The following is a 26,658-nucleotide window of genomic DNA, read 5'->3' on the forward strand; positions in this document are numbered from 1 at the left end:
TTATCCCACTGTTCGTTCCGTCATGTACTTTGACACACGTCCATGGACGGCGTGGGTGCGAGTAGGTAGAGAGGAGGATGAGTGGTTCCAAGCGAGGGCGGGTCTGCGGTAGGAGTGTGAGATGTCACCATGGCTGTTTGATTTGATTTTAGCTGAGGAGGGGGTGAGGGAAACACAAGGGATTTGGAGAGAGAGGAGCAGGTATACAAGTCTGTATAGAGAGTGAGGGTGATATAGGGCGCTGGGAGGTGAGTCAGCTGTTATATGCTGATGATGCGGTTGACAGATTCGAGTGAGGAACTGCAGAAAAGTTCCCAAGTGCACTTTCGTGTAATAATCACATCATCAGGGGAGACACAAGAGAGAAATATAACAGTCAGTTGATATATATATATGCAGAGAGAGAGAGAGAGAGAGAGAGAGAGTTCAGATATTTGGCAACACGTCCCCTCTAGTGACACAGACTGGCTGCGTACGGACCATGACAGTGCTATACACTGCAACATTCCCACTAGAAAGAATTGGCCATTTTGTTCACCTCCTCCCCTCCCTTTTTTTTTTTAATTTTTTTTTACTAGAAATACAAGTTTTTATACAATAGCCTGGAAATTGATATGATTTTAGCTCGTTGTTCTGTCCAGGTAGAATTTTTTTTCTATATATATATATATATATATATCTTTTGCGTCGCGCTGGTATAGATGAGTGTGTGTGTGTGTGTGTGTGTGTGTGTGTCCCGGCGATAGAGTTGATTGAATACGTGCGGTGAGCATAGTTGAGTGTGTCTGTGGAGAGAGAGAGAGAGAGAGAGAGAGAGAGAGAGAGAGAGAGAGAGAGAGAGAGAGAGAGAGTGTCCGGCTGACACGACCGACCACTTGTGCCTCGCTGGGACATTAAGCAAAGGAAACTCTGGTTTGCATACAAAACGTAGGTGAGGCGTCAGATGGGATCTGTAAACCAGTGATGGGGATGTGCGACGCAGAGGCTTCTCCTGTGTTGTTTTGATTGCCTCTGTTACAGTCAAGCATTGTTCAGTTTGCCGTACACACGTCGACAGTTTCTCTCGGTGAAGTATTCTACTTGTGGTCTCCACATGTAGACAACTGGCTTGGATATGTATTTATACCTGTGACTTCCACATGTAGACACCTGGCTTGGGTTATTATACTTGTGAGTTCCACATGTAGACAGCTGGCTTGGGTTATACCTGTGACTTCCACATGTAGACAACTGGCTTGGGTTATTATACTTGTGGCTTCCACATGTAGACATCTGGCTTGTTGAAATATTACACATGTGTCTCATGTAGACAGCTGGCTTCCACGTGACAGACAACTGGCTGGGTGAAGTATGATACATGTGGCTACACAAACGCCCACAACCAACACAGTTGAGTACAATGATGCGTTGTTGGTGACACATATGACAGGAATGCTGGAATGGCGACGATGGTTTAATAAAAGGAAAAAAAAAATTTTTGGCAGGACTGTAAACGAATATGAACATCCATTTTTCACACACTGTGAAGTCCTATATAACACCAGAGCTTCTATTTTTTTTATTTTTTCTATATATTATTATGACCTGATGTTTGGCATATGGATTACATCTTTGTTCCACTTTATATAGAGCATTGGATGTTGTTATTTGTGGCGATGCTTGCGCTCCTGCGTGAGGCTGTTGGCTAGCGGGATCGCATGCATCCGGCAGCGTCGGTAACACTCAAGTGTGAGCCTGAGGATTTGGTGCAGGTCCTGAGTGGGTCTGGGTCACTTCGAGGCTGAGGCCAAGGCAGTGTGGAGGTGAGGGGAAGGTGTGGGTATAAGGACACGACGACCCCCTGTGGCTGCAGCCACTGACGTTTCCGGGGTTCTGGTGTTACGAGCTGTAGGGTAAGGGCTGCTTCCAGGCCGTCAGGCCCCCAGTGAGGAGGAGTCCTCGGGGGGGAGGCGCTCGCCCCTCCCCTCTCTCTCTCTCTCTCTCTCTCTCTCTCTCTCTCTCTCTCTCTCTCTCTCTCTCTCTCTCTCTCTCTACTGCTCCAGACGCCCTCATCTGGCAAGTCTGTTCCAGGGATGGCTCGGTCGCACCGTCTGTTCTCGACAGCATAATCGCTTCGTGTGAGGGTTGATGGCCCAGAGATTGCATGTCTTTTTTTTTTTTTATCCCCCTCTGTCGTTGCCGTCCCTCCCTCTGAGGGAGGGAAGCGGAGGGTCACTGCACTGACCTCCTATACCCAGTGTGCCTCACGTGTCTGTACAACACGTCCCCCACTGGAGCAAAGCGTATGCCTCGCGACCTCTTCCCTCACTTGATTACGCTCTTGCGCCAAACCCCACCATTACGCACCCTCTTGGATGAACAGGTCACCTGCGTTAACCTCCTCTCGCGACACTCGCTGAACACGAGTCTTGGCCTTTATTTTTTTATTCATATCACTCGTACTGCACGTGTTTAACTGACCCCCAGACCCATAGAGGTGGGGTTAGTATACTCGCCCCTCCTCTGCAGGCAGCGTTCACGAATGCCATACATTTTCACTTCGTTTGCCTTCATAACTTCTGAATTATTATTCAGTTCTTGCTTGCTTGTGTTGGTGAGGCGGTGGAACGTGTCTTGGTGGTCGACTGCAGTACGTCGTCAGAACCATGTGTTTCAGTAAGGAGTTTAGTGAGATTTGATGCCCAGCGTCGAGCCCGCCTGGGTTCGAATCCTGCAGGTGATGGAAGCCGTGTGGGGGACATAGACTTTCTCTTAATTAAAGGAACAGAAACCGGAAAGGTGCACAGGATTTCAGAAAAAAAAGAAATAGAAAAATAAGTTTCTCTGTTCCATAGAAAAATAAGTTTCTCTGTTCCATGAAGAACTGGGAAATTATGATTTTTCCTGGAACAGCGAAACTGAAGGATTTTTGTTCCACATTTCGTCTTACCTTATCCTTTTACTGTATTTAAGAGTCGGGGTCTAAAAGAAAACATCCGAAGAACGAAGAAGTCTGATTCATTTAGACGTTTTTTGCTTAATACCTTCTATATATATATATATATATATATATATATATATATATATATATATATATATATATATATATATATATTATCCCTGGGGATAGGGGAGAAAGAGTACTTCCCACGTATTCCCTGCGTGTCGTAAAAGGCGGCTGAAAGGGGAGGGAGCGGGTGGCTGGAAATCCTCCCCTCTCATTTTTTTCAATTTTCCAAAAGAAGGAACACAGAAGGGGGCCAGGTGAGGATATCCCCTCAAAGGCCCAGTCCTCTGTTCTTAACGCTATCTTGCTAATGCGGGAAATGGCGAATAGTATGAAAGAAAGAAAAAATGTATATTATATATATATATATATATATATATATATATATATATATATATATATATATATATATATATATATATTCCTGTCACTCGAGATGGCCAGGGGCTGGGGAATAATCTGTCAGCTCCATGATCGGTCGGCCACAATGAGAAAGGCAAGTAGGAGGAGGCAGCCCACTTGTGAGGCCCAGGGAGTAGGCCTCCTTCAGGAAAATGTTTGGGACATGTTGGAGGCCTGAGGAGGACCAGGCCGGGGTAGGCGTGAGAGAGGTGGTAAGAGGATTTTGTGAGGAGGAGAGTGGAGTTGGGGGGAGGGGGGGCGTGCCACAAGGTAGTGAGAAAGGGTGAGGGAGGGATGGGGTTTACCGTAGAGAGTAAGGGAGGGAGGAGGGATGTGCCTCGGGGAGGTAGGGAAAGGGGAAGAGGGAGGAGGAGGAAGTGATACAGAGAGGGAGGTGGGGGTGGTGGGGGATTCAGGGAGGGCACTCCAGGGCAGAGAGAGAGAGAGAGAGAGACGATCTCTTTTATCTGAAGTGACCTTGTGTCTTTCGTCTCTCTCTCTCTCTCTCTCTCTCTCTCTCTCTCTCTCTCTCTCTCTCTCTCTTTCTCTCTATCAATCTATCTATCTCTATCTATCTCTGTCTATCTATCTATCTATCTCAATCTCTATCTTTTCATCTTTCTGTGTCTATCTATCTGTCTGTCAGTTCATCTATCTCTCTATCTCTGTGTCATGTCCTCATACGATCCACATGACTGTGTGCAGGGTGGCGTGGCGGGACTCTGGTCGCGGGTCCAACTCGTCCGTGAGCGACTCCCCCAACCAGAGCCGGGAGGACGGGGAGGCAGACGGCAGCGCCCCCGGCACCCCCAGCACCGGGGGCGCCGCCACCGACCACCACTCCACGCCCGCCGCCACCACGCCCACGCCCGCCGCCACGCCACGCAGCCCGCACCCGTCGCCCCTGCCGCCCAACCGAGGCAGCAGCAGCAGCAGCGGGAGCACGAACGTCGGGGGCGCGGGGCTTTCCTCCCCGACCGTGAACGGCTTCCGCTCCAGGAGGGAGTCGGAGGCCTCGAGGAGCAGCGAGGACCGGCGGCACCCGAGGCTGGCCAGGAACGCTGGGGACTCCCGCGACTCCAGGTGGGTGTGTGGGTCATGCCTCACCCCTACACACACACACACACACACACACACACACACACACACACCCTGCAGTAGAGTTCTATATCCTTATAATCCTATAAAGAATTTTTGAAGTATAGGAGATGGTAGCGGAGTGGGGTAGCACAGGGCAAGGTGTTGGGTCCTCCCCGCTGCACGGTGTCCAGTCTACATCCTCCAAGTTACCGTTCTCTGTATAAGAAAGAATATATATATATATATATATATATATATATATATATATATATAAAACGTTAGATATATGAAGAAATGACAGTTACATGAAGTTATAGCTTTTGTGATTGATAACTTTATCTTTTTTTTATCTCCCTCACCTCCTGTCTCTCTCTCCCCGTGTCTCCCACCACCTCTGTGCTTCCCTCATTGTCTCTCTCTCTCCACCCTTGTGTTCCTCACGCTGTCTCCCTCCACCCTTTTCTCCCTCCGTTACATTTCGCCGATCCACTTACTCTCCCTTTTTGCCTCCCTGTCTCTTCCTCCTCCTCCTCCTCCTCCTCCTCCTCCTGTGGGTCGTCTCTCACCTTTCCTCCTCATCACTCTCACTTTCCAATCCTCCCCTTCTCTCTTTTTTTCCCCCCATTTTTCCCCTCCGTCCTTCCTCTCCACCGGTCCCATCCCGGCCACCAGAGGATCCCGGGACTCCCGGGACTCGCTGCTCTCTCGCGAGTCGTCGACGCGGGACGAGGTGACCACGACCACCAGCAGCAGCGTGGACGACGTCTTCCCCGAGGACCGCACCGCTCACCTCTCCCCAGCCTCCACCGTCGGTCAGTACTACGCACGCATCCCTCCACTGTTGCTCGACGCTCATGGAGGCGTACGTGCATGAATGCCTACGTGCGTGGTTGAATCCGTGCATGGATGCGTTCGTGCGTGGTTGCGTCCGTGTGTGGATGCGCCCGTGCATGGTCGCGTACGTGCAGGAGTGCGTTCGTGCGTGGCTGCGTCCGTTCATGGATGCGTCCATGCATTATCGTGTACGTGCATGAATGCGTTCGTGCGTGGCTGCATCCGTGTATGGATGCGTCCATGCATGATCGCGTACGTGCATGAATGAGTTCGTGCATGGATGCGTCCGTGCGTGGTTGAGTCCGTGCGTGGATGCGTTCGTGGGTGGCTGCGTCCGTTCATGGATGTGTCCGTGCATGATCGCTTACGTGCATGGATGCGTCCGTGAGTGGATGCGTCAGTGCATGCACGTGAGGGTGTGAGTGTCCATACGTGTGTTTGTTAATGCAGAGAGCACAAGAAAGGCTCCTACGACTTGGATAATCGTGTGTATGAGTTACATAAGATCATGGAGGATTCAGTCAGAATATTGTGGGTCGCTAATACTTACTGAGAACTAAATGATTTCATTGTTATATATGAATTTTCGACCATGACCTGCCATTTGAATGGCATCCTTAAGTCTTCTCCACGATCATTCGCTTCATGTATATACATTTGTGCCGTTCTAAACGCAGTGTGTGAGAATGGTTGGTGTTCAGGTCTTGATTGATTCTTGATCGTGAACTGGCACCCGCATATGGTGTTCCTTGGCAAGTGGAGCAGGTAGCATGATGATCATCAGCGAGGATGTATACTGCCACCTGAAGGAGGCAGCAGGCAGCATCATCTGTGCCACTCCTCCTCCTCCTCACCCAGCTCCTCCCTCCCTCCTTCCCAGCAGGAGCGGCCGAGATGGGCACGGTCGAGTTCTCTCTCCTGTACGACTCCCACAACCAGGCGCTCCACTGCACCGTGCACAACGCTAAGGTACGTACACGTCACCCTGGACCCCCGTGGGTCACTTGGGGGTCAAGGGAGGTGTCGCTGGCGGCGACCCTCGGCCAGGATCCTCTGTTACCAAGGAAGACAAAAGGTTAGCCACACACTTTATTTGCTCGACGAGAGATCCATCCACACAGGTGGACTCACCAGACTTAGGTGGACTTCCAGCCCGACCTGAATAACGACAATATCACCCTCACGTAGTGGCACACATCAAAGCACACAGCCTACGGGGTAATGATTACTGTCAACAAAACACGAAATAAGAGTTTCGGGGTCATCTGCATTTTATGTATGTCGTTTATTCAGGTCAGTGTTTTTAAGTAATTTGGGGTGATGAATTTTTTTTTTTTTTCGTGTACTCTGAAGACTGATTAATCATCGTAAGTAGCTAACCAGTTAGGAAGTTAATGGCCTTGACTCCCTGTGTGGAAACTATAATAGGAACATGAATGTTGGGGCGCCTGGGTTTACTACGGCTCAAACGTGACACAGGCAGCAGTAGTTCACCTCACCTCACCTCCCCAACACCGTGGTGCCTCCCATTCTAACATCTAGATCCTGTTATTATGTGGTCGTCCTCTCCATATGTCTGATCCATGTGGAGCCACACACGGGTCAGACTGCTTCTCCTGCTCCACATGTAGTTAGTTCGTGAATGCTTATTCTCTCTCGTTTATTCTCCTTCCTTCTTGTCCTCCACTTTCATTTCTCCTCCTTTCGTCCTCCCTTTATCTCCTCGTGTTTCCGTATCCTCGTAAGAGCTCATCAGCTGACCAGCTAACAGGATCTCCAGCGATTCCTCTCCACTGTGACGCTGAAGCCATGAAGAAGATGACCAGGCCTTCACCTTCACCTGCCACCGCCGTCCCCCTCCTCCTCCCATCTCTCCCATATCCTCCCCTGCTCCCTACCGTGACCCATCTCTTCCCCTCATCCCTCCACTCCTCATGGCATCCTTCCAAACCTCCTGCTCCTTCACGCTCCCTCTTCCTTAACAGTCCTTTTTTGCTGTGTCCACCACCTTAACCCACTTAACTTCCACACTCCTGTTCATCAGCTGGGCCACTGCCCCCCCCCTCTCTCTCTCTCTCTCTCTCTCTCTCTCTCTCTCTCTCTCACCTCCTCCTCCTCCTCTTCTGTTCCACTCCTTCGCTGCCGACGTGGCCAATTCTCATTTCTCCTCTCTCTCTCCCTCTCTCTCTCTCTCTCTCTCTCTCTCTCTCTCTCTCTCTCTCTCTCTCTCTCTCTCTCTCTCTCTTCCCCCCCCCCCCCCCCCCCCGACGTCCGTGCCTCTCCTTCGCCCCCCCTCCCCTCAAGCCCGCGCGGGACTGCCAAAAGGAGAGGCAGTAAAGGAGAGGGATAATATCTTTTATTCTTTTGTCGCTGAGCCAGGAGAGACGACCTCGTCTTTCGTGGAGTATGGAAGGCTTTTCTTTTTTTCTTTTGGAGTCGTGGACCAACCTCTCCTTCTCTCCGTCTCTCCCCTTCTCTCTCTCTCTCTCTCTCTCTCTCTCTCTCTCTCTCTCTCTCTCTCTCTCTCTCTCTCTCTCTCTCTCTCTCTCTCTTCCTCTGTTTTCTCCCCATGTTTCCAAGCCGTCCCTTCCTCCTCCCCCCTAGACTGGACGCAGCTGCCGAGCCGGTAAAGTGCTGTCGTTTATAACGCTGCTGCCACTGTTTCCAGAGGGTGTTTCCAGGTGTGAGGAGCCGTCGAGAGTGTACAGTGAGGGCGTCAAGCAGGCAGGCAGTTCAAAGATGGTTTATAGGGTGGCGCAAACCACAGGCCACCGGACCGTAGATGGCAGCTGTTGCTGCATCCAGCCCGACTGTGGTGGATGGTGGCTGTAACCACCCGATTGTGGTTGAGGGTGGCTGTAACCACCAGACTGTGGTGGATGGTGGCTGCATCTAACCAGACTGTGGTGGATGGTGGCTGTAACCACCCGATTGTGATTGAGGGAGACTGCATCTAACCAGACTGTGGTAGATGGTGGCTGTAACCACCAGATTGTGGTGGATGGTGGCTGTAACCACCCGATTGTGGTTGATGGTGGCTGTAACCACCCGATTGTGGTTGATGGTGGCTGTAACCACCAGACTGTGGTTGAGGGTGGATGTAACCACCAGACTGTGGTTGACGGTGGCTCTGACCACCAGTGGTGACCTCAATACAGTCAACTGTAGCCACTCCAGCGCGCCCTGCGGAGTGGGTCGGCATTGCCTGCAGCGCAACAGATCAACCATGGCGTGGTGGTGGATGGCCCGACATGCAGATTGTTTATAGATAACCGATACTTTACCGGGCAGCTGCAGCTGACGAGAGGGAGGGCCTTGCTTCTCCACCCCAAACCCAGCCGAAGCACCTCTTGTTCCACCACACCCAAAGGCCGAATTGTATCCCCTCGCCGTCCACCAGCTTTCTCGTCTTAATCTTTCGGTTCTTCCTCAACAGCTGTCTCCCAGCTGCACCAGGTCCCTCTGCCGTCTATCAGTTTCCGTTCCGTTCTTGGGTAAGATCGCCCTCTCCCCACCTCCTCCTCCTCCTCCTGCCCTGACCCACTGGTTCTTCTTACGTCTTGTTATTCTGGCATTCACCAGATACACGTGTATGTGTGTGCGCGCGCGCCCCCAGGACGCCCTCACTCGCCTTTATATACACTGGACCTTGAGATTGATTGTGAGTAGGACTTACGTCTGACGACTTGAGCGGTAGATTGACTATGTTCTCCACGGGCGAAATTAACGGGGGGAGGTTAAGAAACGACCATGAACTCCTCCAGGTGTTGTAGTCCCATCGCCAGACCCTCGAACGCCCGACTTGGTGTCGCAAGCGACCAACAACACCGACCAGGACGTTGCTTTCTTACGACCCTTGAGTAATGAGACGTCCTCGAGGTATAAAGTTAATGGAAGGGTATTCCTCCCTCTCTCTCTCTCTCTCTCTCTCTCTCTCTCTCTCTCTCTCTCTCTCTCTCTCTCTCTCTCCTCTATCCCTGTTTCCCCCCTCTATCTCTTTATATATGAAGTGTCACTTCCAGCACATGCCATTCTCGTAGCGACTGTCACTTGTCCAAGCCATGTTTACCAGCGTTCAAGGCCTTGGAGGAAAAGCGATACGTTGGAACTAAGTAAAGGGATTCGTGTCTGATCCTGCCTTCACGATAGGGAGAATGTCATCACCTACCATACCTTCCGACTATACCTCAGGCGAAGGTGGTCTCCATCCAAGTGACGTATAGAGTTTCTTGATCAAAATTATATCTGTGAGGTAAAGTTGAGGTCAGTTGATGTCGCTCTTTGATGTAGGTTATGGTCATCCACGATGCGGTGGTGGTGGTCATCTTCTGTGACCTAACGCGAGGATAGATGACTATAGACAAGGGAGTAGCATGTCATGACGTCTATAGTTTTTGATGTCGTGTGTTATCTGTTTACCATAACGAGATGTGCTAGTGTCTCGGGCACAGACGTGAGACGAGATGACACTGAGTGTGTCTGGTGGGGAGACTGCGCCTTGAAGAGCCGCAGGTTGTGTCTGTGTGTGTGGGGAAGGAAAGACATGAACAGACATAGAATACCTGTTTACCTACAGCGAGATTTCGCCTAGGCGGCGGGGCGGGAGGAAGGGCAGCAGGGGGAGAGTCACAGTGATACTGTGTGTGTATGAATATCATAACTTGAGTTATACTGTTGAAGGAGCTGGGATAGTGAGCTGATACTGTTGAATGGGAGCCGGGCTAGTGAGCTGATACTGTTGAAGGAGACTGGGATAGTGAGCTGATAACTGTTGAAGGAGACTGGGATAGTGAGCTGATAACTGTTGAAGGAGCTGGGATAGTGAGCTGATAACTGTTGAAGGAGCAGAGATAGTGAGCTCATAACTGTTGAAGGAGACTGGGATAGTGAGCTCATAACTGTTGAAGGAGCTGGGATAGTGAGCTGGACACAGTGGGTAGATTCCCTCAGAGGCCTTTGACGGGAAAGTGTGTGTTTGACGAGAGAAGCAGTGAATGCTCGAGCCGAGAAAAACAGACGTGTTCGTTGGTATAATGCATGTGAGTGCGGAGAACATATCGTCAAGACACGAAGGATTAGAATGTTGTTTCCGGAGCGACAGCAGACGTCACTCCCATGTTGGGACTGAGCATTATAGCTTTTATGAGACGTAGAACACACGCGCGGGGAGGAGGAGGAGGAAGAGGAGGATTTAAGATGGGGAACGGATACGTAGGACACACGCCCGGGGAGGAGGAGGAGGAGAAGGAGGAAGAGGAGGATTTAAGATGGGGAACGGATACGTAGGACACACGCCCGGGGAGGAGGAGAAGGAGGAAGAGGAGGATTTAAGATGGGGAACGGATACGTAGGACACACGCCCGGGAAGGAGGAGGAGGAGGAGAAAGAGGAGGAGGAGTAGGATTTAAGATGAGTGGGGGGGACACGGAAACGAGGTAGGAATCTGAGTTGAGTGGACACTTTCAGTAAAGGTGATTACGAGTGGAGATTTAATTATACGTACCCAGGCGACGTCCGCGGAATACATTGGCCTGGGTCGTTCATGCTGACACTAAACACATACAAAAAAAAGGCTGGATGACATGTGAGCGTTGGACGAGACGTGGATGAAATGTGAGCGTTGGACGAGACGTGGATGAAATATGAGCGTTGGACGGGACGTGGATGAAATGTGAGCGTTGGACGAGACGTGGATGAAATATGAGCGTTGGAAGAGACGTGGATGGAATGTGAGCGTTGGACGAGACGTGGATGAAATGTGAGCGTTGGACGAGACGAGTTGCTTAGTTCTCGAGTGGTTACATTACGTTGGATATCACAAGCTTAGCCCCTTTTTTTTCCCCCCCTCCCACCGCCGTCATGACAGAGGAGGGATTAGAATGGATGGACTTAACATAAGTTTTGGCGGTCAGTATTGACAGGGGAGGTGGGTTTATATCAAGGTCAGAGCATGAGGTAAAAGTGGAGGGTTGACAAAACTCCCCGTGAGGATACGTGGCTCTCTGCGGGCGCGAGGAGAGAAACCTGCTACGCCTCTGGCGGGATGAACTAATGGTCCACCGCTGTGGGAGAACGAGGATAGGGAGGAGAGGGATAAATCCTGAAGGGGACAGAAGGGTGAGGAAGTTGGCGAAGTGGAAAGAAATATAAGGATGTTACCGCTCTTAAAGAGAGGCGAATGATCCCAACATGTCTGTATTGTGACTCAAGAAGAAGAAGAAGTGGTCGTATGTTGCGTTTTATCTTCTGAACAGACCCAGAACTCAGTGGCGCTCCTCGAATGATGTTTTCTGATTCATGGTCAGTAACGCTAACCACCGCACCACTACTAAACCCAGAAGATGGAAGGAAACAGTATGGGGTAGTTTTCTCTCTACCGAAGCGAAGGCTGCCTTGTGTATGTGTGAGTAGCTGTCAGCGATACTAAATTTAATATTGATATGATACAAGTGCATATACTTACTAAAGTGTCCAGGGAACCTGTAACAAAATATAAATACCTTAGTGGTAAAGAGGTTTCAATTCCAAGTACAGTGTCATACTCTGTTTAATGTTGTCGTGAATAGGCTTAAGATGAGACCAGATCGATCACTGGCTGTCGCTCTGTCGTCTATAGGCGGGTAGCATTGCGAGACCATCGTCCTCAGTTCCTCCCTCCACTACCCTCCAGCAGGTAACTCGTATAGGCCAGTGGATCTTCCGATGACGTGTGTTCTACTCCCTCTAACGTACGGGTTTCTCTCTCTCTCTCTCTCTCTCTCTCTCTCTCTCTCTCTCTCTCTCTCTCTCTCTCTCTCTCTCTCTCTCTCTCTCTCTCTCTCTCTCTCTCATTGTATACGGGGAAGGGATGGATGGCTGCCTTTGAAATAACTCGGCCAAGCTTCGTATGGTGAGATGTGTTTTGCTTTCCAAGTTTCTGCAGATATATATATATATATATATATATATATATATATATATATATATATATATATATATATATATATATATGAGCGTTTGTTTGTGTTGTTTTGTTATTTTGTTGTGTGGGTGATTATTATTTGCGATTACTGTTTGTGAGAGAGAGAGTTTTACACTCGCGTTGCCCCGGGATGATTCATGGTCAGTAACGCTAACCACTACTTGTGTGTGTGTGTGTGTGTGTGTGTGTGTGTGTGTGTGTGTTCTATGACTATTCTAATTTTACCACTTTTCTTATGCCTACAAATGACACCATGATCCCGACGACCATGATCCCGACGAATTCGCGAGAAGACAGTGCCACCCCTCTTCCAGGTGATTTACGAGTATCACCTTTAAAAACAATGGCACCATTACAGCTGGGGCGCAGCTGTATTCTTTTCCTGGCGGTGGCGTCGGCCCGCGAGATAAATTGTCGTATTATACTCTTCATTTCCTAAAAAATATCGCCACAATTCCAGGGTACACACACACACACACACTCACACAAACACACGTGGCTTAGGCAGGGTTGTGTGTGTGTGTGTGTGTACAAATGATACTTATATATACGATACATGAATATACATATGTGTGTATATATATATATATATATATATATATATATATATATATATATATATATATATATATATATATATATACACACACACACACACACAATCCCCAACAACACCATTCGATGTATTAGCCCAACTAAGGAGTTTGTGTAGGTCCCCTTGTAGATTGATGCAATCCTCCTCACTTTTCCATTTGTGTCATGATGACCTTAGCATCATCTGCGAACATATTCGGGTAGGAGTCTAGTCCTTCTGGCATGTCATTTACGAGTAGATCATGGAAAGCATTGGTTCCAGGAGAGAACCTCGCAGTACGCCACTGGTGACCTCAACCCACTTCGAGGTTATTTTGACACATTTCTTCGTTACCAATAACATAATCTTCTCCATCCAAGTTGTCTCCCCCTTATTCCTACTGGGAGATGTAGCTTTTTTTTTTTATTATTTTTTGTACCAACCTCCTGTGACAGTGTCAAATGCTTTCAAGCATTCTAGATTCAGACGGTCAAGGTAGGCTCTTCTTTTGTTTAAAAATGGGGTTCACTCTCTCATAGAAAAACACACGGCATCCTCTCCCTGAGACTGTGCTCTCTTAGGTTGTGTCTGTCTTTGCAAGTAATCATCCATTTCCTTTATGTTTATCTTTTCTGGTAATTTACAGACCTTGTCTCTTAGGGAGAGCGGTCAGTAGTTCGGTGCGTCCTTTCAGTCTTTCCCGAAAAGTTAAACTAATGGACTCTTCCCTGACCAGGCCATCTTGAGCTCGTTGTGAGGAGGCCATTACCCAAGGTTCCCTTAAAAGCCTGCGAGGTCGGGTCCTCTGTGGCATCACGCTTCCCAAAATAAAGTTAAATTGGCCGAGCCTCCTGCACTCGCCAGCCCTCATTAATTACTGTGTTCGCTAACCTGACCAACTTGTGACTATATTGTTTCTACTCAGCTGACTCGGAAATGGATGGTTGATAATGATGACGACAGAATTAGGGAAAGACTATTTAAACTGTAATTTCAAACAGGACGATTGTGAAAGGCTCTCGGACTGGTGGTTTAGGCAGTGTAGGTACGTTTATAATTTCATGTCAGGTTCATATAAACTCCAACGCCCATCTCTTTTCTTAACCCCTTGGATAGTCGAAGGCTAACTGGCAACCCCCTTCTCTCCCACAGAACCTGAAGCCCTCAGACAGCAGCAGTAGCAGCAAGCAGGCTGACCCATACGTCAAGCTGCACCTCCTGCCAGGCGCCAGCAAGGTAACCAACAACTTGACCCGACGGTCAGCTGGAGGGTGTCCCTGAAGAGTCACTCTATAAGTTAGTCACACAAACGTGAGAGTGAGTCACAAGGATCACGCTAGGAGTCACTTAAGTAATAGTCAGTCACAGGGGACACGCCGGGTCCATGACTAAGCCATCAACCAAAGGTTGCCGACCAGAGGGGTCATTCATAGATGAGTTACAGGGTCATCCAGAGGTCACTCATGGAGATTGGCATTTTGGTCACCCAACCAGAGTCTCTGCTCGTCCTTAGCCCGATCTGTGTGCTCTCGGGTACTCGATATACGTGGCAGAATAAGGCGATATACTGCAGCCTAGCAATATATGTGGCAGAATGGGGCGATATACAGCAACCTAGTGATATATGTGGCAGAATGAGGCGATATCCAGCAGCCTAGCTCAGCATCACACCGGTGACAGGGACTACATTTGCCCTTTTGTATTTGAGTCAGCTTTTTATTTCTTCCTTTGTTCTCTCAAAATGGCATTACTAAATTTTTTTTCATTCATCTCGTCAACTGTCCTTTGCCTTTTGGAAGTGTTTGTCATTGACCTGAGGGTTTTGTTAATGCGTCATGTATTCAGTTACTGGTTGATGTGTCAGTTTTTTCCTTAAACATTTCATTACCGAGAATATTGAAAGTGTGTATGCTGGTAGTCGAGACTTTTTTCTTCCCGTATAGTATTTATTTCATTATTCATTTATGTCATCATGAGCACAAGGGCTGAGAACTAATACCTGACATTTTATTCCACCTGTGTGTATGGCCACCATGTCGCATTTAAGTTTCTCAAAAATCTATTGTTTATTATCAAATATTTAAAGTGCAAATGCCTAACTCCTTTGCCATAAGAATAGATTTTTTGCTCGAGTTTTCATCTTATTTTTCCAGTGCAGTTTTATATTGTTCTCTTGCCTTTTCAACATCAAGGGGCAACTGTAGGGTTGTACAATGTTGGCATATATCATGTGTCCAGTCGTGGGAGGCGGCGTAGGTTAGAATACAGGTGAAACGGTATTTGGTTTCTGTGATATCTCCTGAGTGGGAGGTGGATACAATAATTTTTGTAGTTGTGATAGGGAATGTGGATGATTTCGCACATTTTCAACGATTTCATGACACTTGTCCTATGCTTTTGTCTATATCTTAGTTGTTCGTTACTTTAAAGGTCGATATTAGAGGGATTTTTGTGTTAATTCTGGTGTTTTTTTGTTTTTCTTTTGATACTTTATGTACATCTACCAGTCCAACAAGCTACGGACGCGTACGATACCCAAGACCATCAACCCAGAGTTCAATGAGACCCTCACCTACTACGGCATCTCGGAGCAGGATATGGCGCGGAAGACCCTGCGACTCACTATACTAGGTAAGCTGACCCTCTCTTTGGCTAAGGTCTGCGCCTGAAGGATAGTTAGAACTCCTGGGTGTTGTGTGATAGTTAGTACTCTTGGGCGTTGTGTGATGGGCACGTCAATGATCATACAGGATGTAGAAAGTGATGAACGTATGGTAACACGAAATTGATAGATGTAGTATGTCTAAATTCTTTAACAAAGAGAGAAAAGTTACAGGCCTATCAGTTGTCAGGGGTCATTAAGGATAACATTATTTTAGAACCATCAGTCGAATGACTTAAAACACACACCTCCTTCAGGTGTATGAAATATAAGACCATGCACGCTCTCACTGTAAGTATGTATACCTTTTGTCGGTAAATATATAAGACTCTCTTTCTATTAAAGGTATAACTTTGCCCCACAAAGTTTGGTTGGTTATTTTTATGGTAGTAAGTATGGATGGATGTCCCGTCTGAGAGTTCTCTGTCCTCAGATGAGGATCGTTTTAGCTGCGACTTCCTGGGTGAGGCGAGGGTCGCCCTCAAGAAGGTTCGACCCCATGAGACCAAACGACTCAGGATCAATCTAGACAAGCGAGCCAATGTGAGTAGATTCATTAATTACAAATGTGATTCCTTTTTCTGAAATCATTAATTACAAATGCGTACAGTGATTCCTTTTTCTGCAAGATAAGTTGTTCTACACTACTGGGACCATATATCTTACTGTATTTTCTCATTTTCTTTATTTGTCTTACAGTATATTCACTTTCTTCAGTGTTCTCTGCATTTGCTATGTATTGTATTGTATTGTATTCATGCAAGAACCCATGTGTTTATACTGTGTGAGGATTTCTATATTCCTTTTAGTCATGTATGTCCTTTTTTTCTCCTTTTTAAGGGATTAGTCAAGAATGTCAGATCGATGAAGGGATTTGAAAGTTCAGGTTTCGTCTTCATTTTTCCTCCCCTTTTCTAACTTGGGCAAATTTTGTACGTCTATCCTCTCTAGTTACCCAGTTAGAAGATCCCTATATCAAAGCAGATTATGATGATTGTTAATGTCATACAAAAAAAAATGTGTGATGTAGTTTATGGCTGTTGATTGAAATTTGCATAAGGTATATATCAAGGATTATCCAGATATTATTCAATGAAAATCTGAAAATAGATACAGATAGACAAAGAATATAGATAGACAAAGAAACTGGAATTTTGTTTTACTTGTTTGTCTCTCCCACTATGCTGAGGTAGCATTCAGGACAAAGAAAAAGAGGCTTCAGTAGCACACATGCACTCCATACCTGTTATGTATAAATCATGATACTGTATAATGAACCCAGAACCTACCATCCACATCCCTTGCCACATTATGTGATGAAACAGATTTATTTTGCCGAGTGTCTACACAAGGCATTGTAAGCCAGTAAGAAAGTGTGCCCTAAAAGATTGTTGGAATGGATTTATTGGCTATTAAACATGTATGGTTTTGGCAGTAACCTGACCAACCCTAGTATTTCCGTATAATGTTTGTATTGTGAGGATTTTACTAATATCTTTGTTGTTCATTGAGTGTTGAATCCAATTATGATGATAGAAACAGTAGGAGAAAATAGTTTCGTTGAGTAATTAACCGTACTTTGTAAAAGAATCATCATTCTTCTAACGGGAATTACAAAATGGAAATGTACCTCATTATCTCAAGTTGAAATGTTTCTGATAAAGATCACTTCCCAATTCAGAACTCTCATTAATGTTTCCTTGATGTTCCAGCTAGCAGAAGATGAGGTGAAGGGTGAGGCAGAGAGAGGAAAGGTGCTCTTGAGTCTAAAATATGCCACTCAGAGGAATGCCCTTATTGTTGGCATTGTTCGCTGTGCCCACCTCCCCTCCATGGACTCCAATGGCTTTTCTGACCCCTATGTTAAAGTGTAAGTCCCTTTCTATCATTCTCATGCAGCTGAAGTTCATGTATCTGCCATTATTGCCTGCAGCTAAGTGTGCCTTCACAAGGTCCCTCTTGTGGCTAATTTGTATTGCGTTGAATATCGCTTATTTAGCCTCTTATATATGCCATCTGAACTACCATCATGTATCAGAGTTATGTCATTCCAGCCATCATGTTCCTGTATCCTTGTCACTGCTCCCAAGCAGTAAACTTATGCAGTGTCATCAACAATGTTCAGCATTTTTTACAGTTTCTACTACCCTTTTTCAAATTATTTGTGGTCTGCTAGCCCCATGCCGATAACTGATATCTGTTGTATTGCATAATACAAATAACTTATATCTCTTATCACATAATACAGATAACTTATATCTCTTTTTGTCACGTAATACAGATGACTTATATCTCTTTTATCACGTAATACAGTAACTTGTATCTCTTTTATCACATAATACAAGTAACATATCTCTTTTATCACGTAATACAGATAACTTATATCTCTTTTATCACCCCCATGCACATAACTTGTACCCTCTTTGCTTCCTCATGTGGGTAACATAAACAGTCATACCCCATGCATATAACTTCAGTCTTCTTTACCAACTCATGCTGATATCTTATCCCTTTTCTGCCAGCCCAAGCATGCAACCCATTTCTTGGTAAGACCATGCTGATTCTATATCATCTCCCTCTCCATATGCCCGCTTCACCACCCCATTTTGGTAACTAAGGACTTACTTACCTACTACCCCAGGCTGACAACTTGGTCCGTCTTTACCACTGCATGCAGATAACTTATGCTTTCTTGACCACCCCATGCAGATAACCAATTCCTTTTCAACCATTCCTCTGTAGATATCATATGCCTTTTTAATCATCCCTATATATAACTTATGCTTTTTCTTCCACCTTATAGAAAAAAATAATTATTCTTTTGATGCATGTGCAAAACATATTACATAAAAGTGATACACTCAAAACAGACCTGCACAGAATTTTTCAGATGTAGGTGATACACTCACAACACAGGACATGGCACAAGACACCATTTCGAGATGATACACTCTTACCATAGGGGTCAGCACAAAGCTTGCTGGATAAGGTTTTAGTTTATAGAGAGTAAGTAAAGAGCTAATTTTGTTTTAAGATATAAACAAGTTGCTTGTTTATTGAAAGGGTACTAATCATGATAGATACAACTTTTTATACAATATAGACAGAAGAGAAACTGACAGATGTTGGGTTTTGCATTCATTATGAATGGGTATAAGAAAATGTAGACTATGTATCAATATAACTATTAATGTGGTTCTGCTTTTAGCTCTATCCTTTTATTTGAGGAAAGAAATACTTATTTGTAATGATAACTGCATTTTCTCATTTGTCTCATTTTCTTAATAGACAATTGAAGCCAGACCCAAGCCATAAGAAATATCGCACAGCAATCAAATGGAAGAACCTCAATCCAGAGTTTAACGAGGAGTTTGTTTTTGAAGTCCGCAGGAATGAATTGCCTAAGAAGCTCCTAGATATTCGTGTATATGATAAAGACGTGGGACGTAGTGATGACTTTATTGGTAAGTATGCAACTGCTTGGGATTTTCACTTTTCGAGGATTAATTTTGATATGTCCATGAACTACTACCATTAGTTTGCCTTGATACAGTTTGAGAAAACTAACGTCTTAATCAAAAGTCTTCCCCTGTACATTCAGTATTCCATGAATGAAAGGAGAGGCATCTTTAAGAAGTAGGTAAACATGAGCTGTAGATTATGTTTTCACCTGCTTGGACATTTACAGTTTTACCAAAGTTAGTTCTATGGTAGGAGTATAAGTAATAATTAGTGCTATGGTAGGAGTATAAGTAAAAATTGATGTACAAGTCGTTGTATCCCGGCAGGTGGTCTTCAGTTGTCGCAGGACAGCACAGGTACAGAGCTGCGACACTGGTATGATGCGCTGCAGTACCCCGACCGTCGTCATGACCGGTGGCATCAGCTTCAGCCACTCAATGGCAAGTGAACGGTTGGAAAGAGCTAGTTAGTGGACCAGAAGCAGTTCATACTGCTTGCAGCAGGAGAGTGTAACACATTGACTGAGGCAGCAGTACCACATCATTTGGGATAGATAAAGCTGGAGAACATTTTTGAAGAAGCAATAGAAACCTTTAACTCCAGCTAAATATGGTTATGAAAATTATAGAATGGAAAATATAACTAGATGAGAAAGAGTTTGGAAGAATTATTTGAATAACAGCCAAATTATCAAGTATAGTACATGAAAAAAAGTTTGAATCAGTAGTGAACACAAAGCACAGAATACCGTGCAGTGAACATCCTACGAGAGGATAAGTAAAATGAGAGTTCTTGGTTAATGGAAGCACAGGAAACCTTAACTCTAATGAACAGAATGAGTTTGAGAGTAGCACACATAAATAATAAGATATAAACTTATAATCAGCTGAACTAAGGAATGTTGTAAAGGTATGAATTAGGAAAGAGGATGTCCAGCTCATGGTGTAACATGTTCAGGTGATTTTATGGTACAGTTCAAGACAAAGGATAGTATTTTATGATTCTTGTTAAAGATTTATACATGCACACACAAACACACACACACACACACACACACACACACACAGATATATACATGTATGTAGATTTCTTTGCCTACACAGTTTCATCTCCCACTAAGTAAGGTCATGTCAGGAACATACAAATAATTGCCTCTTTTGTACACAACCCTTCTCCAGCTGTCAGGTATAATGAATTGGAACCAGAGCTACCATCCATAGCTAAGCCCCACAGTATTCCATAGGAAACACTGACTATTTCATTTGCTCTGCTTCAACTCACTGACAGCAAGTTACCTCTTTACCATATTGACCCAGTTCCTTCTATCTTAGACTCCTAAATGTTCAGGCCCATATACCCAAAAAATCTCCATTCCATCCTATCCTCTCCTTGGTATCCCTTCCTCCTTCTTTCCTTTACTTCTGAAACATAGATCCTCTTAATTAGTTTTTCTTTGCATATGCTCTTCATATGTGTGAACTGTTTTAGCACTCCCTGGTCAAAGGTTAGATTGCACTTGCTACCACACCTCTCTCATACACTGTCACTCCATACACAATCAACCTACATCATACCACACATTGTCCTCAGGCATTTCATTACCAACCTGTCTACCCTCCTCCATTCCTTTGCATTCAGGGTCCAAGCATCCAAACAACACCGTGAAGGCTACTAAACCTTCAAACATATCCATCTTTACCCTAATGTGCCCTAGTCTCTCCTTCCACATTTCTTTTTCCCACTTTATGACTCACCTCAGCCCTCATGATTTTATCCATTGCTGTGTTGACTCCCAGGTAGCTAAATTCCCCCATATCATGTGTATGTTTTCATAATAGAACGTCAGGATCCTTTTTATGGGGTTCCTTCATCTTCAAAAGTTGTACTCCACACAGGAGATTAGGGAATGGATGGGCTCCTTTAGAGCAAAAAGATCCATGAAGAAACTCCACTCTGTAATATGTACTGATGGTAATACATTTCCGATGAAGGTGACATCTCGCTTGCAGTGCAACCTCTTGCATGTGGATTTCTACAACACCCATCCATTCTAAGCATTACATACAACACTTGATATTCATTCCCCACACCAGTAATATCAATGCAAATGCAAAACACAAACTAAATGCCCTCAGAACACTAACTGGCACCAGGTTTAGACAAGAAGCAATTCCTCAACATCCTATATACGCATTTGATATACTTTACCTTTAACTATGCCTCACCTACCTGGTCTTCCATCCTCTCAACAGCAGATATAACAAAGCTGCTAACCAAACAAAATAGTGTACTCAGAACAATACTTGGCTGTCTCTCAACTGCATATGTTCAACACGTTCACAGTGAAACAATACAGTGCCACCAAAACATGCTTGGCACTCAAAGCCATGCAGCAGCGATAGTTCCCTCTCTCAAACCTCTCAGTAATGAGCCATCAACCTCTCCTTCATACTTCATTAACCTCTTTTCACAAAATCTCCCCCACCTCAAGCAAACATAACACTAACAAAACACAACACACTGAAATAACCTGAAATAACCATACACTTTCCCCATATAGGCACATAGACAACTTTACTGCACTTCATGGCTTATGGTCCTACCTGTTGGATGTGGCTGGCTTTCTGAGCGCTGCAGGAGTCCCAGTGAAGATGGAAGGGAACCATGGGGCAGGAATGATTGTGTGTGTGTGTGTGCATGTACATCTGAATGTATGTATGTATAATTTTGGAGAAGTGACTTGACTATCATCTCTTTATTGTGTAATTTTTGTATTTACTGTAAATGACATGTGTACAGCTGGAAATGGACCAAAGTTTAAAATTTCTTGACAGTTGTAAAAAAAAATGAGGATTAACAGAGTGAGAATGCAAGCAGTAAGAATTGTAGTTTTCTAATGAATCCACAAGTATTAATGATTATATGAAGTGGATGTGATTCTTTATTTTCACTTCAAAGAAGTGTAAATTTAATCTCTTTTTTGTTTATTGCATTTCTAAAAACCTTGCCCTTCATAAGTACTTATATTAAATCTTATTTCAACTGTCTACCAAATGAACATGGACAAATTTCATTCTAAGTATTTTCTGAAATTAATAAGCATTTCATGAGTGCCTGAGATCACTTAGAGTTAATTAGGTAATCAGATTTTTAACTTTTTTTGCTGAAATAGTGAATTTTATAAAATGTTATGCAACCTCTGATTGACTTTTGTTAGTAAATGATGTTATTATTGTAATCAGTATTAATAGAGGCCCAGCTCTTTACTGTACTGAACATGATGCTGGTAATGATAGTTTGTAAGAGTAGAGTATTGCCATTACTACCTGAAACATGGATTGCAATGGGAGTTTTATTGGCTAAACAATTAAGATGACTCATTATTTCATATGATAGTCATTGTTCCATATTTAGATCTGGTGAAATATTCAAATGCACTGCAGGTTTTACAAGATGGCTAGTTAATTGGAATTTAGATATCTTTTGAAATCTAAAGACATGAAATATAATATTAAAGAAATGTTAAACAGAGGCTCTGTATCATCATTATTTTTGGTGTATGTGAATTACACCAATTTTTTTAGATAATTTCTAGTTACTATGATTATGTTTTATCTAGTTATTATGATTGTATGTGTATTTTATGAAAAAAAAATTGAAATGAGTTGTACCAGTTTCCAAAATGTTCCCATGATACAGACAACTACCTTTAATCATGATTAATAGATATTACGCCCACTACATCTCTTGTGCTAGTCACATTAAGACATTATGATTTGTAATTCTGTATCACATTCACACTCAAACTCTTCAGTAGTCATAGTAAGATAAATTCATACTTCATTTGTATAACAAGATCTTATCAAGTGATCACAATCAAAGATGTATATATTTAGCTGAAACAGTGCTGTACTTAAGTTCATAATCAGATAATCATGTGTGCGCAACACAGCTTGTAATGACATCACATTTGATGTTATGTGTACTGAATATTGCACAAGGAACGAGACATTTGATCTCAAATGAACCACTTAATGTTCTTTTTCCTGACCAGACCATGTGAGTGATAACAATTCCTGTTGGCTGTTAGTTAAGACAAGTGGCACATTATGTCTAGAAACATGCATGATTGTGGTATCTAAGAATGCTAAAGTGTAACTCAGAACTTGCTATGAAGTAAAAGGTCCATATAATGTTACAGTGAAGAGAGCTTCCTTTCCCTCCCTTGAAAACTAAAAACATAAAAGGCTAAAAACATAAATCCATTTTTTGTAAAAGATGCAGAATTTCTATATCACTCTGTAGTTTTTGAGCAGTGATGGGTTGTTTTTTCTTTAGTTAGAGTGTGAGGGTTGTGGACCTGTTTAGTCAAGTATGTGATATCCCTTCTAGTGATACATAAACTTAATATTGTAGTTTAATGGGTTTGACTAGTCCAAATTTGTGTTCAGAGAAGGACCTATATGCTACCATGTGCTTGACTGGCTAGTGAGAAAGGATCAGCCCCGACCTTCCCTCAGCAGTCAGCCAATCATAAGGACTTGTAAGACTCCCTGTGGTGACTGTAGATATTTAGGACAAAAACACCTCATAAAATACCTGTGGCCTCTACGAGTTTGCAGGTTGCTGGATGAGTAGAGTTACAAATGTTAATAGTACCCCAGATGTTTATGTATGTTTATATAGCCCAGATGTTTTCACCCACAAATAATGTTCTATACAAACTTTCTCTCAGTCATAATGTATATATTGTGTCATCATTGTGTACATTTGTAAACTGATCCTCCAAAGAAATGAATGCTTCATCAACCAGTCAGAAAATTACATTTGGATGATCTCATTCTAATATAGCTCTTTGACTGACTCATGAATCATACATTTTTAAGAGCTTCAGTGTTCAAATGTAGCTGTTGTGTGTTTTGAAAGCTTGTAGGTCTGAGAATGTCGTCCTAGTATGTCCATAATCTATATTTCTATTTGATATGCAGGTATACTGAGCCTTAGTGAAGCTTTATTCCAAATGGAGATTATGTTGACTACAAGCCTATGTCATTCACAATGTATTATGTATAATTATGTATCATGTGTATTTTCCTTGCCTCTTCAGTGCCTCCTAAGCCATATATTATATGTCAGGGTTCATATGGATGGTGTCTGTGGGATCAAGGTTCACCGCTGAAAAAGGTCAATAGTATGTGTATCAAGCTCGATCATGTGTTGCCTTGTTGATAGTTATAGTTGTGGACTAGCCAACAAATCAAAAACTGTAGAATGATGCCATAAAGCCCAGATAAGGTCAGCACACTGTGTGATGTCATTCATTGTTACATCAATATACAGTGTAATGGCACTAGATAACATAGAGTTATAGTATTTAGTGCTGCCACAATCTAATGTAATGACACTACACAGCCAAACATAACACTGGGTAACTTTATGGAAAATGGCCTTTTTTTGCTGAAACCCACAAGTGGTGTTATGGCAAGCATATTTCATTTCAATCTGTAGTATGCCCAAGTGTGTGTATACCAGAGGAATTATTTCAGGTTGAAATTCATATAGTTTGCCAGAAGCAGAGGAGCAGAGCCCTTGACCTTCATGTCATATGCCTTAAAAAAAGAGGGAAAAGATAATTCTGTAGAAAAGAACTTAACTGTACAGAAATATTCTCTATATATGCTCATATATATCTGATTATTTATCTATCTATCTATCTATCTATCTATCTATCTATCTATATATATATATATATATATATATATATATATATATATATATATATATATATATATATATATATATATATATAAAATCTCAATTCTTATTCCAACAATGTCTTGTTACATAATTTGTGAAATGTTTAAAGACTTTAATTTACCAAAATAATGTCTGGGGGGTTTGTAGGATGCATGTGGGCATGTGGATGGTCACTCATAAACTTATGAGGAGGCTGTTGTGCAGGTCAGGCCCCAGTTTCCTGTCATTATGAAAACTTTAACAGTTATCTCACCAATATGAAAGGTAAAATGAACTGATATCTGCTTTCCCTCACATCCTTTCTCTCAGGTGTCTGATATAGAAGACTTTTTTAGCAGAAGGCGACATGAGATCAATCCAAGTTTACTTCAGGGACTGACATGGTAAAGTAATATTCATTGCTATCTCTTGTTTTGTCAGTCTTGCTTACTTCTCTTAAGATAATTGGAGGAGAGAGAAAGAGGAGACTTCTTTGAGTATTGGGGACCACCAGGGGAGATGAACGTAATTACTGACACCCTTACTGGAAGATTAGCTTTTATTATATTATGTATCTCATTACCTTATTTGTGTTTGCTGTGGTGCTTCATTCTTTTTTTCTCCCACTTAACCAGGGTTATTGATTTTTCATATTTAGGAAGCTGATTAAGATTTTGGTTTACATTTGATCCCCACCTCTTCGTATATTTCATGTTACTTTGTCGTATTTGTTTCCATTCCCATTCATATATAGTGAATCACTTATATTAACTTACTAGTTCTAGGATCCCCATCCCAAATCCCATAGGCTGTGAAGGGACAGGGACACTCATTTCCATGGGACAAGGCATTACCCTATAATTTTCAGCAATAAAAAGATATATCCAGGAAATTATATTTCTTTCTTTGTAAATCTCCATTGATTATATAGATCCTGAATCATAATGATCTGGCTTATCCACCATACTGATGCAGAAGTATTTAAGTGTAACTTGGAATCATTATACACCCATAATATTAGTTTTATCCTACCTCTAGAACTAAGCTTTTGTACACTGTTTGATATCATATTCCTACATGTATCATGCATAACCTCATTTTTTCTACTGTTCATCTGTAAAAACTTTTTCCTTTATTTCTAAAGGCAAATTAAACCCTTCCACTAAAACTGTTTGACCCCCTTTTTTTTTTTTCTTTTTATCTTATTCTTTCAAGGGTTGATGTCAGTAAGCAATTCTGTTCATGGCTGGATCCTTTGTTATAACAAATAATGATATTTGTACACTGTTTGATATCATATTCTTATATGTATCGTGCATAACCTCATTTTTTTCTACTGTTCATCCATACAAACATTTTTCCTTTATTTCTAAAGGCAAATTAAACCCTTCCACAAAAACTGTTCAACTGCTTTTTTTCTTTTTCATTCATTCATTCAAGGGTTGATGTCAGTAAGCAATTCTGTTCATGTCTGGATCCTTTGTTATAACAAATAATGATGTAATTTCATCCTTCAGAATTACTTTATTCTATTTAAAGACTATCTAACGAATCACCGTAATTTTTTTTTGAAGGTGATTTTTCAGAAATGTTCAATGATATGTAATAATTGCTGGTTAATACATCTTAGGTAAAAATTACTTAGAATGTCTTCATAATAATCTGACTTGTCAGTGTCAAATATTTTGGTGATAACACCTTGAGGAGTTGGGATTTTTTATTTTTCAGTAGAAGATGAACCACCATGTTTATCATTCTTCATCAGTGTTGTGAATGTATCTCGTGTATTTCATAAAATATGTTAGCTACTCTTACAGAGTTGCCAGAGCTTGGAGTCTCATTCTGTTATGATGCCATCACCAATTTTATGATGCAGACAATTGACCCTCAATTACTAACAATAGTGTAACAGGACTCCATCTGTTTGAGTTACACCACAAATGAAAAGCAAGCTTTGGCAA

The 26,658-nt window shown here is 43.3% G+C and overlaps 1 protein-coding gene across 1 annotated transcript in view; it reads left to right on the forward strand.

The window, feature by feature from the left end:
- LOC139753116 (uncharacterized) overlaps positions 1–25,590 on the forward strand; it is a 63,845-nt gene extending 38,255 nt beyond the window's left edge. The window contains exons 4-12 of the mRNA XM_071669204.1: positions 4,094–4,471; positions 5,141–5,280; positions 6,186–6,271; positions 13,990–14,073; positions 15,345–15,468; positions 15,933–16,042; positions 17,212–17,369; positions 18,788–18,963; positions 19,288–25,590. Of these exons, the coding sequence (XP_071525305.1) occupies positions 4,094–4,471; positions 5,141–5,280; positions 6,186–6,271; positions 13,990–14,073; positions 15,345–15,468; positions 15,933–16,042; positions 17,212–17,369; positions 18,788–18,963; positions 19,288–19,409 (1,378 nt within the window). The 3' untranslated portion in view covers positions 19,410–25,590. The remainder of the gene's footprint in view (positions 1–4,093; positions 4,472–5,140; positions 5,281–6,185; positions 6,272–13,989; positions 14,074–15,344; positions 15,469–15,932; positions 16,043–17,211; positions 17,370–18,787; positions 18,964–19,287) is intronic.
- The last annotated feature ends 1,068 nt before the right edge of the window (positions 25,591–26,658 follow it).

The sequence above is a fragment of the Panulirus ornatus genome, chromosome 14 (genome assembly GCF_036320965.1).
Source record: "Panulirus ornatus isolate Po-2019 chromosome 14, ASM3632096v1, whole genome shotgun sequence".
NCBI lineage: Eukaryota > Metazoa > Arthropoda > Malacostraca > Decapoda > Palinuridae > Panulirus > Panulirus ornatus.